This window comes from Curcuma longa, chromosome 10, assembly GCF_044706935.1.
Source record: "Curcuma longa cultivar G26 ecotype Majalengka, Jawa Barat chromosome 10, ITB_CL_G26_1.1, whole genome shotgun sequence".
Taxonomy (NCBI): Eukaryota; Viridiplantae; Streptophyta; class Magnoliopsida; order Zingiberales; family Zingiberaceae; genus Curcuma; species Curcuma longa.
This window is the reverse complement of record NC_133870.1, coordinates 10,750,486-10,762,568: the sequence shown is the minus strand read 5'-3', so window position 1 is coordinate 10,762,568 and position 12,083 is coordinate 10,750,486. Positions and strand designations below refer to the sequence as shown.

Here is a 12,083-nt window from a genome sequence, read left to right as displayed (position 1 = left end):
TCCTTATGGTAAGAAGGGCGGTCGTTACAAAGCCCAAATAAGAAGTTCGTTCTCATAGGGAATAGAGTGAAAGCTCTAGTGGAAATTGTCGAGACTTATCGTTTAATCCTTGATACTGACCATCATTTAGATTTATATGAAACTCTTTATGTACCTAGTATTTCTAGGAATTTTATTTTTTTATCAAAACTTGATGTTGCTGGATACTATTTTAAATTTGGTAATGGATGTTTCAGTTTGTATAAGCATACTTATATGATTGGATCTGGTATACCTTGTGATGGTTTATATAAATTTAATCTTGATAATTTATATTTTGAAACATTATTGACCTTGCATCATGTTGGCACTAAACGTAGTTTGGTGAATGAACGCTCTGCTTATTTGTGGCATATGCGTTTAGGTCATATTTCTATGAAAAGGTTGGTAAATAATGACATTCTTCCTGATTTGGATTTCACTGGCCTTAATTTTTATGTGGATTGTGTTAAAGGGAAGCAAACAAAACACACAAAGAAAGGTGTCACAAGAAGTACTCAGCTTCTTGAAATTGTGCACACTGATATATATGGACCTTTTGGTAGTAGTTTTTTTGGTAAAGAAAAATACTTTATCACTTTCATTGATGATTATTCACATTATGGTTATGTCTATTTATTGTATAAAAAATCTCAATTAGTGAATGCCTTAGAACTTTATATAAGTGAAGTTGAAAGACAATTAGACAGAAAGGTAAAAATTATCAGGTCAGATAGAGGTGGTGAGTATTATGGAAGATATGATGAAACAGGACAACATCCTGGTTTTGCTAAATTCATTGAGAAACATGCTATTTGTGCTCAATACACAATACCAGGTACACCACAATAAAATGGTGTATCAGAAAGGTGTAACCGAACCTTAATGGATATGGTTAGGAGCATGTTAAGTAATTCTGTAGGGTCTAAAGGATGTCTGTATCTCCACAATAGCATGATATTGTCCACTTTGGGCCTAAGCCCTCATGGTTTTGTTCTTGGGCTCTCCCCAAAAGGCCTCATGCCAATGGAGATACTTTCCATCCTTTTAAACCCATGATCTTTCCCATGTGTTTTAGATGTGGGACTATGTTTGCACCTTTGCAACCCAACAATCCCCCCCTCAAACAAAGGACCATAGACCCCCCTCAAATGGAAATCCTCCGTTTGATGTCTGAATCTTCGACCCACCAGGACTTCCTGCCCCTCGGTCACCCTGACCTACTCCCATGTCATTGTGGATTCATGCTTTAAAAACTGCCATGTATTTGTTAAACAGGGTTCCTAGTAAGGCAGTTCCCAAGACACCTTTTGAACTGTGGACAGGTAGGAAACCTAGTTTAAAGCACCTGCATGTTTGGGGTTGCCAGGCAGAAATAAGAATTTATAATCCACAAGAAAAGAAACTGGATGCAAGAACAATCAGTGGATATTTCATTGGTTATCCAGAAAAATCTAAAGGGTATAGATTTTACTGTCCTACCCATAGTACAAGAATTGTTGAAACTGGAAATGCTCGGTTCATTGAGAATGGTGAAACCAGTGGGAGTGAAGCTTCACGGAATGTGGAGATTAAGGAAATTAGAGTACAAGTTCCTTTAACTCGTACTTCTAATTCTTTAATTGTTGTTCCTCATGTTGTTGAACCACGTAACAATCAAGAAGAACAACAAATTAATGATCCTGAGGTTAATAATGGACCTATAGCAGAACAACTACATGAAATAGCATTAAGAAGATCCCAAAGAGAAAGAAGATCTGCTATTTCGAATGATTATGTGGTTTATCTACAAGAGTCAGAAGATGACTTAAATATTGATAATGATCCAGTTTCATTTTCACAAGCTATTAATGGTGATAATTCTGATAAATGGTTAGATGCCATGAAAGATGAGCTTAAATCAATGGTACAGAATGATGTATGGGACCTTGTGGAATTACCTGAAGGCTATAAGAGAGTTGGGTGTAAATGGGTCTTTAAGACTAAGCGTGACTCTCATGGTAATATTGAACGTTACAAGGCACGACTTGTAGCCAAAGGTTTTACTCAAAAAGATGGCATTGACTATAAGGAAACTTTTTCACCAGTTTCTAAGAAAGATTCTTTCAGAATTATTATGGCATTGGTAGCTCATTATGATTTAGAGTTACACCAAATGGATGTGAAAACTGCCTTTCTAAATGGAAATTTAGAGGAAGATGTTTATATGGACCAACCAACAGGGTTTATAGAAGAAGGAAAGGAACACATGGTGTGCAAACTTAAGAAATCAATATACGGACTTAAACAAGCTTCCAGACAATGGTATCTTAAATTCAATGATACAATTATGTCCTTTGGATTTAAGGAAAACACTGTTGATCGGTGTATATATCTGAAGGTTAGTGGGAGCAAGTTTATGTTTTTAATTCTGTATGTTGATGACATCTTGTTAGCAACTAATGATCTTGGTCTATTAAGTGAGACTAAGAAGTTTCTCTCTAACAACTTTGAAATGAAGGATATGGGTGAGGCAAGCTATGTGATTGGAATAGAAATATTCCGAGATAGGTCACAAGGATTGTTAGGTTTGTCTCAGAAAACATATATTAATAAAGTTTTAGAGAGATTCAGAATGGATAAATGTTCAGCATCTCCTGTTCCAATACAAAAGGGAGATAAATTTAGTCTCATGCAATGTCCACAGAATGATTTGGAACGAAAACAGATGGAAATGATTCCTTATGCATCTGTTGTTGGGAGTTTGATGTATGCTCAAACATGTACAAGGCCAGATATTAGCTTTGCAGTTGGTATGCTTGGTAGATACCAGAGTAATCCAGGATTAGATCATTGGAAAGCTGCAAAGAAAGTCTTAAGATACTTGCAAGGGACAAAGAATCACATGCTTACTTATAGAAGATCTGATCATCTTGAGGTGATTGGATATTCAGATTCAGACTTTGCTGGTTGTGTAGATACAAGAAAGTCTACATTTGGCTATTTGTATCTTTTAGCTGGAGGAGCGATATCATGGAAGAGTGCAAAGCAATCAGTCATTGCTGCATCTACCATGGAAGCTGAATTTGTGGCATGCTTTGAGGCCACGGTTCAAGCTAATTGGTTGCGGAACTTTATTTCAGGACTTGGAATTGTCGACAGTATTGCCAGGCCGCTGAAAATTTATTGTGATAATTCCGCAGCTGTCTTCTTTTCTAAAAACGACAAGTATTCTAAAGGTGCTAAACATATGGAATTGAAATACTTTGCCGTTAAAGAAGAAGTTCAGAAACATAGAGTGTTAATAGAACATATTAGCACGAATCTTATGATAGCTGACCCTTTAACAAAAGGGTTGTCGCCCAAAATATTTTTTGGTCATGTTGAGAGTATGAGCATTATGTCTACTAGTGAATGTTAAACAGTAATGTTGTTTGACACTGAGCTCATTAATGTATAAGTTTCTGAATTTTCTGTTTTCTATCTTATGTGTATGCATGCAAATGATGATGTTGAAAACAGATTTTATCTTTGATAAAGACATTAGGTTTGAACCCGTTATGGACTTCCCATTCTAAAATCGTGTGAGGAGAAGGCTAATATAGTAGTACATGGAAGGAAATATGTTGTTACAATAACATATAACTGTCATGACTCTTATTAGTTTTCTATCCTTGATCACGTTAATGATGGAACTAATATATGTAAAGTCTATTCATGCACATTATGATTGATGTAATTATTAAATTATTAAATGACACAATATCATATGAATCAAGTGGAAGAATATTAAAAAAATAATAAATAATAAATAAATTAAAGAAGTGTGACTCATGTGAAATATTAATTAATCTAAGGGACTTATTGGTTATTATGAGAATTATTTTAAACTTTTGAAAATTGCACGTAACTAATTTGATAGCTAGATTGGTTATTTACGTAAGTGGGTTCTATCTCTCCTAGAAGAATCTCTTCACCATAGCCATCAAAAAGGTATGAAGAAGAAAGAAAAATAAAAGGGAAAGAGATAAATTGAGACTTATAATAATTGTCTTCTGCAGTCATTATTTACTTACTCATAGATCAAGGTAAGTTGTCAATCTAAAGCTATATCAATGAGAAGATCTTTATGTTTTAATTTCCTGAATTATAAATTTTAAAAAAACTTTTAATTACATAGACAATCAAAAAAACATCATACTGTTGTAAATATTTTGTAATTGACTAAAATATTGATCATGGAAACCTTATTTCAACTCCACACGTTTTGAGTCATTTCAAATACATTATAGTAAACTTAAATCAATCAACTCGAGATAAGATCATAAATTCATATCTTAGTTAATTATGATTTTAATCAATTCAAAACATAGTCAATCAAACTCAAATTTAATCAAATTCACTTAACACCTATTAATTGATTTAGATCACCATTGCCGCAATCTTTATCCTGTAATGAGAACTTCATTAGTACAAACAACTATCCAATTGATTCAAATCATTTCTAGTTGGCTGAAATTAAAATATAATATTTATGTTACAAGCAGAACTTCTAGATTCAATTATCGAGTTGATTAGATTGTCCAATTGATCGAACGGATGAATTCGAATTCAATTTTCTCACATGGTATATCATACATTTGTGGTAACTCAAATTACTCGTGGTGTTGGACTGTCCATCATGATCTATTTGTGTTATTTTTTGAATTTATTTTATGATCAATGGAAACTTTTTATAAAATTGGATTGATCATCTTCAATTAATATATTCAAAGAGTTAAATATCTAGACGATGCAAATGGAATGAGTCTAAGAAAATACTTGTATTATTTTATAATTCTAAATAATAGTAATTTACCATGTACATTTCAAAATTAGATTGAAGAATTAATTTGCAATTTTAATTTGAAAATTTAAACTTTTAATTCTTATATATATATATAATTAATTAATTTTTTAAAAAATTTAAAAATAGCTGGTTTATATATTTGCAAGGAATATGTATAAAATCCACTTTATATTTTATTAACCAGCTGCTACTTTTGCGGCATTCCGCTGCAACGTTTTCCCCATCTTCGAACGTTTTCTCTTCTATTCTCGGCCTTCTCTGCCTCTTCTTCACTTCTCGATTCCTCCCTCGCCAAATCGAAGCGGAAGCGTCTCAGGATCCGCGATCGGATGGCGACGGACGACAACATGGAGCAACCGATGACGCCGTACGGGAGGGTGGAAGGGGTGGCGAGCTGGGTGGGAGCTAGCGTGGTGTCCGCCTTCTTCGCCTCCCTAGAGCGCTGCTCCTGCATCACCCTCAACACCTTCGAGGACGACGACGACGATGACGACGACGAAGAACACGAGGAGGCCAAGGACCGCCCTCTCATGCTCACCAAGCCCCCCAACCAATACGACGACGTTGATGAATCCCAGCTCCCCTCGCCCCCTGTCTGATCGAAATCATTTTACCAAGATTGATCGTTGGAAGCGGCCGATCTGTGAGTCCCCCTCCTTGAATTTCCCCTCTTTTGAAAGTTTTCCGCTCCTTGTTCTTGTTGATGTGTGTGTGGGTCTGAATTTGCCCTAAAAATTCGATCTTTGCGAGGGAGAATCTCTGTGAGTTTTGTATCTCTCTTTTGATTCAGTATCTCAATGTCGTTAGTAAATTGATAACACAGTCGATGATCGCTGTTAACTTTGCCCAAAAAATTCATCTTGGGAATCGATGGTGCCCGTGCTTACTGTTCTTGTTGATATGAAGGAGATTCCTATTGTAATTTTTTGAGAAAAGTATTTGTTTGTAATGCTAATTCAATCTGTTGAAAGATCTTTGAAATGTGTATAGGATCCACAAGAATGCAGATAGTTATTGAATTGTAGCTTCAATCCAAACCACAAAATTTGATTTATTTTTGCAAAGGTGAAATCCGTCACCCTAGCGGCTTCACACAGTTGATCTCATAATCATATGATCATCTGTGAGGAGGTAAATCGAGAAGGTGCAGTTGATCACAATGGAAAAAAGCATTATCTCGGCTTCGTCGAGATTTGAACCCTTACTTATTTCTACAACTCTACTCCGTCATCGCCAACTCAGCTATACTCCAGGGCATAATATTTGATTTATGATCTTAGCATGTCTAGTCACTGATAAGCAGCTCAATGACAATGAACTAGTATAACAGTTAATAGGTAGCATTTCAATGGATATTACCTAGTATGATCATTGAAAGCAAAAACAAAAACGCTATTAGATCGGGCAAAGACACTTGCCATCCCAAGGCTTAATTCTAGATTGGGCAAAAATTAAAGGGATGCTCTAATTGTTAGAATTGTCAAAAGGGCGATTCCTTGCTTTTAGAAAGTTGAACAATGCTCTAGTATATTTCTCATCTCGAAATATCTTTATTCCAATGTTATTATAGTAGTTACACTATAATTGTTATAACGCGTTAAAATAAATTAGATCAATTTAAACAAAAATATTATACATAAACACTTTTATATAAAAATCATTGAGCTCAAATGAACTCGGTTGGATCGTTGCTCTATCAGGAACTTGTATACTAGGCTGATGCCCTCCACGATAATAAAGTCCCATCAAACCCTGACCTCCTCTACCTGTGGGACCATAGTGTAGGATTGTAAAAGTGCTAGAGGAGGGGGGATGAATAGCACTCGTTGCTAATTTTTGTTTAAAACTCATTTACTCATTTTAGAGTTAAGCAGCGGAAATAAACACAAAAACAAACAACCACATAAAAGACACTTTGTTTTTATTTGGTTCACATTCTGTGGCTACTAGTCCAAGGTCCACAATCCTTAATCACTTTCGATTGACAATTCACTATTAGTCTCTTTCTTAAAAAAGAAAGAGACTCGTCTTTACAAAAGGTCGAGGAACAGTAACACGTTTATCATTCCTTTTACAATTAAAAACATGAAAAACAATAAAAGGAAATACAATTATACCGACAATAAAATAATGATCCGGAGTTGTGTGCGATTGTCGGAGTAGCAGGTCGTTGTGTCGTCAGCATTTCGGAGCGAGGCGAGAGTAGAAGCACTTGGAAGTTGATGTAAAAGCCTCGACATGAGGGCTTCTTTTATAAGCCTGGATTAGTCTATTGATCTACTTGATTGGTATACTGATCTCCGTGGAAATTGGATCTAGATCCAGTTGATCGGTCTACCAATCCGACCTTGGCCTCTCCTGTTCCGCCACGTTAGCTTGTTGATGAGGCTTTTCTGCAACGTCAGTAGCTCAGTCCTTATCCTTGATCAGTCTCTCTACCACGTCAAACAGTCAACCCTTATCCCTTCGCCATGTCAACCAAGTTGTCATTATCTTGTGCCACATCAACAATCCGAGACTAAGCCAATCCACATCGGATGCCACGTTAGCACACTGAAGGACTTGGCTGACACATCAACGTTCAATCTACCGATCCAGTCGATTAGTCTACCGAACTTGTTCGATCTATCGATCCGGTTGATTGGTCTACCGATCTTGCAAAATAAGATTTAACATAGAATATAATAATAAAAAACATGATTTTAACTTTGATAGTCACCTGACTGTCCTATCTTGACTTCGGAATTCAAGTGAATTCCTTAGTCGGGCTATCGCCTAAGGATGTCTTTGTAAAGAGGACCCGTCCTTACCCGTTCTTCCTTTTGGAAGAACTACTCTACTCCATGAACTTATCTCAACTTACCGTTAGCTAAACTTTGGTCCTCCAAACCCGTTTGGTCTTTCTCTACTCAATATTCGATCACTTGACCTCCAAAATTTTTCTGACTTGACCTTCGGTCCTCACTGACTCATCAAGTCCTTCTTGCTAGATATTTAGTCCATTGAACCATCTAGACTTAGTCATGCCTAGTCACTAGTTCAACTGGCCTACTAGGACTTTCACTATTCAATCAACTTGACTTATTAGGATTTTCTTAGTTGAGCTACCTGCACACTTACTCAACATTGTTAGATTACAATTAAACTTAAATTTGATTTGTCAATATCAAAATTCAGATTCAATTATTTGGTACTCTTTGCACTAACCATCTTCTCCTTTTTAATTATGATAATCAAGTTTAAAGTTAAGAAAATATAAAACACTTAAGAAAATAATTTTCAAAAAGCTTCCCTTAACTTAATTTCTCCCTCTGAACTTAACGTCCTTGAGATTTTGAAAATACTAAAAACACTTAACCTTTTTAATACCAAGGCAAAAACCAAAGCAAAAAACTTAGCTTTTAACCTATCCTCTCTCCCTTTGATATAAATCAAAAAAATTACCTGAGAGACCAAAAAGACAAGCAATAGGCAATTTGGGTATTTAAAAATATTCCTAAAAGACTAATATTGAAGCAAGTTGGAAAATTTTAAAAGAAATTTTAAAAAAGTTTTTTAAAAGAAAAAAATTTAAAGGAAATTTTGAAAAAGATTCTTAAAAGAAAAAGGAAATTTTAAAAAAGTTTTTTTTAAGGATTTTTTAAAAAAAGATAGAAAAATTTTCAAAGAATTTTTGAAAAAGATAGAAAAATTTTAAAAGAATTTTTGAAAAGATTTGTAAAAATTTAAAAACAATTGAAAAAGAGAAACATTTTAAAAGGATTTTTAAAAAGGATTTGTGAAAAATACCTTTTAAATCAAAATGAAATTTTTGAAAAAATTATTTCAACTTTCTACCCTTCTAGAATCCATTTTTTTAAAAAATGAATAAGTAATAATGAATATTTAACAAGGATTTTAAAGCTTGTAATAAACCATTAATTCTTGTGATGGAGGTGCGATGGATGACATGTCCCCTTCTCGGATGGAGATCAAGAGTAAGTGAAAATCAAGCCTAACATTGACTTGGCAGTATGAGTCAACATAACCCAAGGGAGTAGAACTCCACCCAAATGAAGGTTGGGCAGAACCCCATAATTATCCTGACCTTCACGTCGTCTTGGACTTGGACCTCATCTCGGCCTTCGTGGCATCTCGGTCCCGGACCTCTACTTGATTTCCAATGCTATTTCGACCATCTCGGTCCCGAGTCCCATCCCGGACATGCCGTCTCAACTATCTTGGTTCTGAGTCCCATCTTGGACACACTGTCTCGGCCATATCGGTCCCGAGCCCCATCTCGGACATGCCACCTCGGCCATCTCGGTCCTGAGTCCCATCTCGGACATGCTGTCTCAGCCATCTTGGTTTCGAGTCCCATTTTGGACACACTATTTCAGCCATCTCGATCCTGAGTCCCATCTCGGACACACCGTTTCGACCATCTCGATTCCGAGTCCTATCTCGGACATACTGTCTCAGCTATCTCGGTCCTGAGTCCCATCATGGATATACCGTCTCGGTTATTTCGGTCTCAAGTCCCTTCTCGGACACACCATTTCAGCTATCTCAATCTCGAGTCCCATCTCGGACACATCATCTCGGCCATCTCGATCACGAGTCCTATCTTGGACACACCGTCTTAGCTATCTCGGTCCTGAGTCCCATCTCGGACACACCATCTCAGCCATCTTGGTCTCGAGTCCCATCTCGGACATATCATCTCAATCATCTTGGTCCCAAGTCCTATCTCGGCCTCAAGGTTTTGGCTCAGTCCTGGGCCCCACTTTTACATAGTCTGCGAACTCCCGTCCTCCATGGGCCCACTAATGGAGAACGCGAATATTCCTGAGGACACGTGGTTGCGTAAGAATAAGCAGGTGGTTACGAGGTTGTCAGACTTAGTTCCCTCAGATACTATTTTTTTTGTATAAAAAATTAAAAACAAATGGCTGTCGGATTTGGTCCCTTCGTAGGTTTCCATAATGGTGCCACCCCTGTTGGGTTGCAAGGGTACAAACATAATCCCACATCTAAAACACATGAAAATATTATGAGTTTAAAAGGATGGAAAATATCTCCATTGGTATGAGACATTTTAGGTTTGAGCCCAAGAACAAAACCATGAGGGCTTAGGCCCAAAGTGGACGATATCATGTCATTGTAGAGATATTTTGATTCCATCGATTCTAACAAGTGGTATCAGAGCGAGGCCGTTCTTTACCAGACTAACCGCCGGAAGAGCCATGATCCAGATCTAACCATGTGGGTTGAACCTTAAACAAAGGAAGTGGGTGCTCCTGTATCTGAATCAAGAGGACCAGACACCAGGAACAAAGTCCTAGTTGCGGCTAGGCAAGAAGTCCTAGTAGGTCGGGTGGATCTGAGAGGACAAAAAGTCCTAGTTGCAGCTAGGCAGGAAGTCCTAGTAGGTTGGGTGGACCGAGGGGCAGAAAGTCCTAGTAGGTCGGGTGGACCGAGGGGCAGAAAGTCCTAGTTGCGGCTAGGCAGGAAGTCCTAGTTGCTGCTTGGCTAATCAAGGAGTCTAAATATGTTAGTCTCGACAGAATCGATGACGTCCGTGCTCATCAATTCCTTGACTAGGGATAATTTCAATATATTCATAATTGCACATGTAGAGATGCTCACGAGTTGTGATCTAATCATAAATTCTCTCATGCTATGAATCATATTGTGGACATTCAGTATTTGAGTTTAAGATCCAATCAAATACATATGGAATGTGCACTTAAACAGTGAATTGCTATTTATCCAATAAATAGTATAACCGTAAGACGATTATCTTAGGACACCTCTCAAATCTAACAGAGATGTTTTTAGATGATTATAAAAACTCTAAGCGAAGTCTTATAGGAGGTTCGACTCTTTAAACTCTTCTCTTTTTCATCTTCCTTGCTAAAGTAATCTTCCTCTTTTGAAGAACTCTAACTTGAGCGTCGGAGTGACCTGTCGGGACTCCTCGACACTAGTTTAACCTCTTTCTGAAGTGTATTTCAAGTTTCCATCACCCTCCCCATCGAGCTCTTCTAGGAATTCGCACACGTTGTACTATTCGTTAATTAGTGGCTTGACCATCAGTGGCGCTTTGCTGGAATAAATTGGCGCCATCTGTGAGAAATCTGAGCTAAAATATCGTGATGGTTAACATTAAAAGACCAACCGACAATCATGACTCAGTTAGGGAAAGATACCACGATGAGGTGATAACCATGACACCTACGATCTAGATCAGTTGATCCGCAAGGTCGTGTGCAAGAGGCACTGCGACACCAACAACCTCTACAACCACAAACTGTTGGGATCCTCCATTCGTTAGCCGATGCTCATCCGGTAAGTCAAGCTTTACCGCTTGTCACCGAGGCTCTCTCGGTGATGGTTTTAATTCATGGGACGCAACCCCGCCGCGGGAGGATTCGCATGAGTCTCAGACTACGAAAGCACTTCTGTGTGACTGAAAGGGAAAGCCCTGTCCCCAGTTAGGATGTATACAAGAATCCTAGCTATCTATGTAAATAAACATTTTGAAATGAGAATCACATTTGGTTAATGTTTGCATTTAATTTTTATGCAAGTGTCTATTTAATCTATATTGTAGATAACATGGTGTGCGGAGTCACACACAGAAGACCATGTTATCAGTTCCTTATAGATTATAAACAGTGTTCACAACCAAAATGGATTGGACAAACCATTGAACTGGTTGTAGTGTAATTTGGTCTTAGTCTGTCTTGAGTATAGAATTACACTAGTACACTCAGTGTGTATTGAGCAGGACCATCTCTAGGATTGTTCGATTTATACTGACTATATAATCGAACAAAGCCTATGTTACTATAGATGTACATGCTCTTAATCCCGATATAATAACAAACACATGTACTTAGTATGTACTTCTTTGATTCATCAAAGGGTGAGATTTAGAGCGATAGATCGAAAGGCCCAATGAGTTGGAAGTAGTATTATGGTAAAATACCTAAACTCTAAGGGTTTATTGGTAAATAACCTAAATGGGTTAAAGGGTAATAGGTTTTGGATTCAAACCCGTTAAGCCAAGAAACCCGATAAGGAAGTTTAAAGCCGCGACTTCCGTTCTCCATCGCGACTTCTCTTCCCTGCTACTCTCGCGAGCCACCTCCCTCTGCTCTCTCTCTGTTCTCGATCGCGCGACTACAGGCGAGCTCAGACGGTGTCGACGGCAAGAGTAGCCACCGGAGGTCTAGGATCTGCTACCTAGGGT

General features: G+C 37.5%; 1 protein-coding gene across 1 annotated transcript; it reads left to right on the top strand.

The window, feature by feature from the left end:
• Positions 1-5,063: 5,063 nt before the first annotated feature.
• On the top strand, positions 5,064-5,518 carry LOC141835662 (uncharacterized). Its single transcript, XM_074723031.1, has one exon. The coding sequence runs from the start codon at positions 5,176-5,178 to the stop codon at positions 5,443-5,445; it is 270 nt and encodes an 89-aa protein (XP_074579132.1). The 5' UTR covers positions 5,064-5,175; the 3' UTR covers positions 5,446-5,518.
• The last annotated feature ends 6,565 nt before the right edge of the window (positions 5,519-12,083 follow it).

Bases quoted from the DNA above. Each gene is read 5' to 3' on its own strand.
- LOC141835662 (XM_074723031.1), top strand. From the start codon at position 5,176: ATGGCGACGGACGACAACATGGAGCAACCGATGACGCCGTACGGGAGG.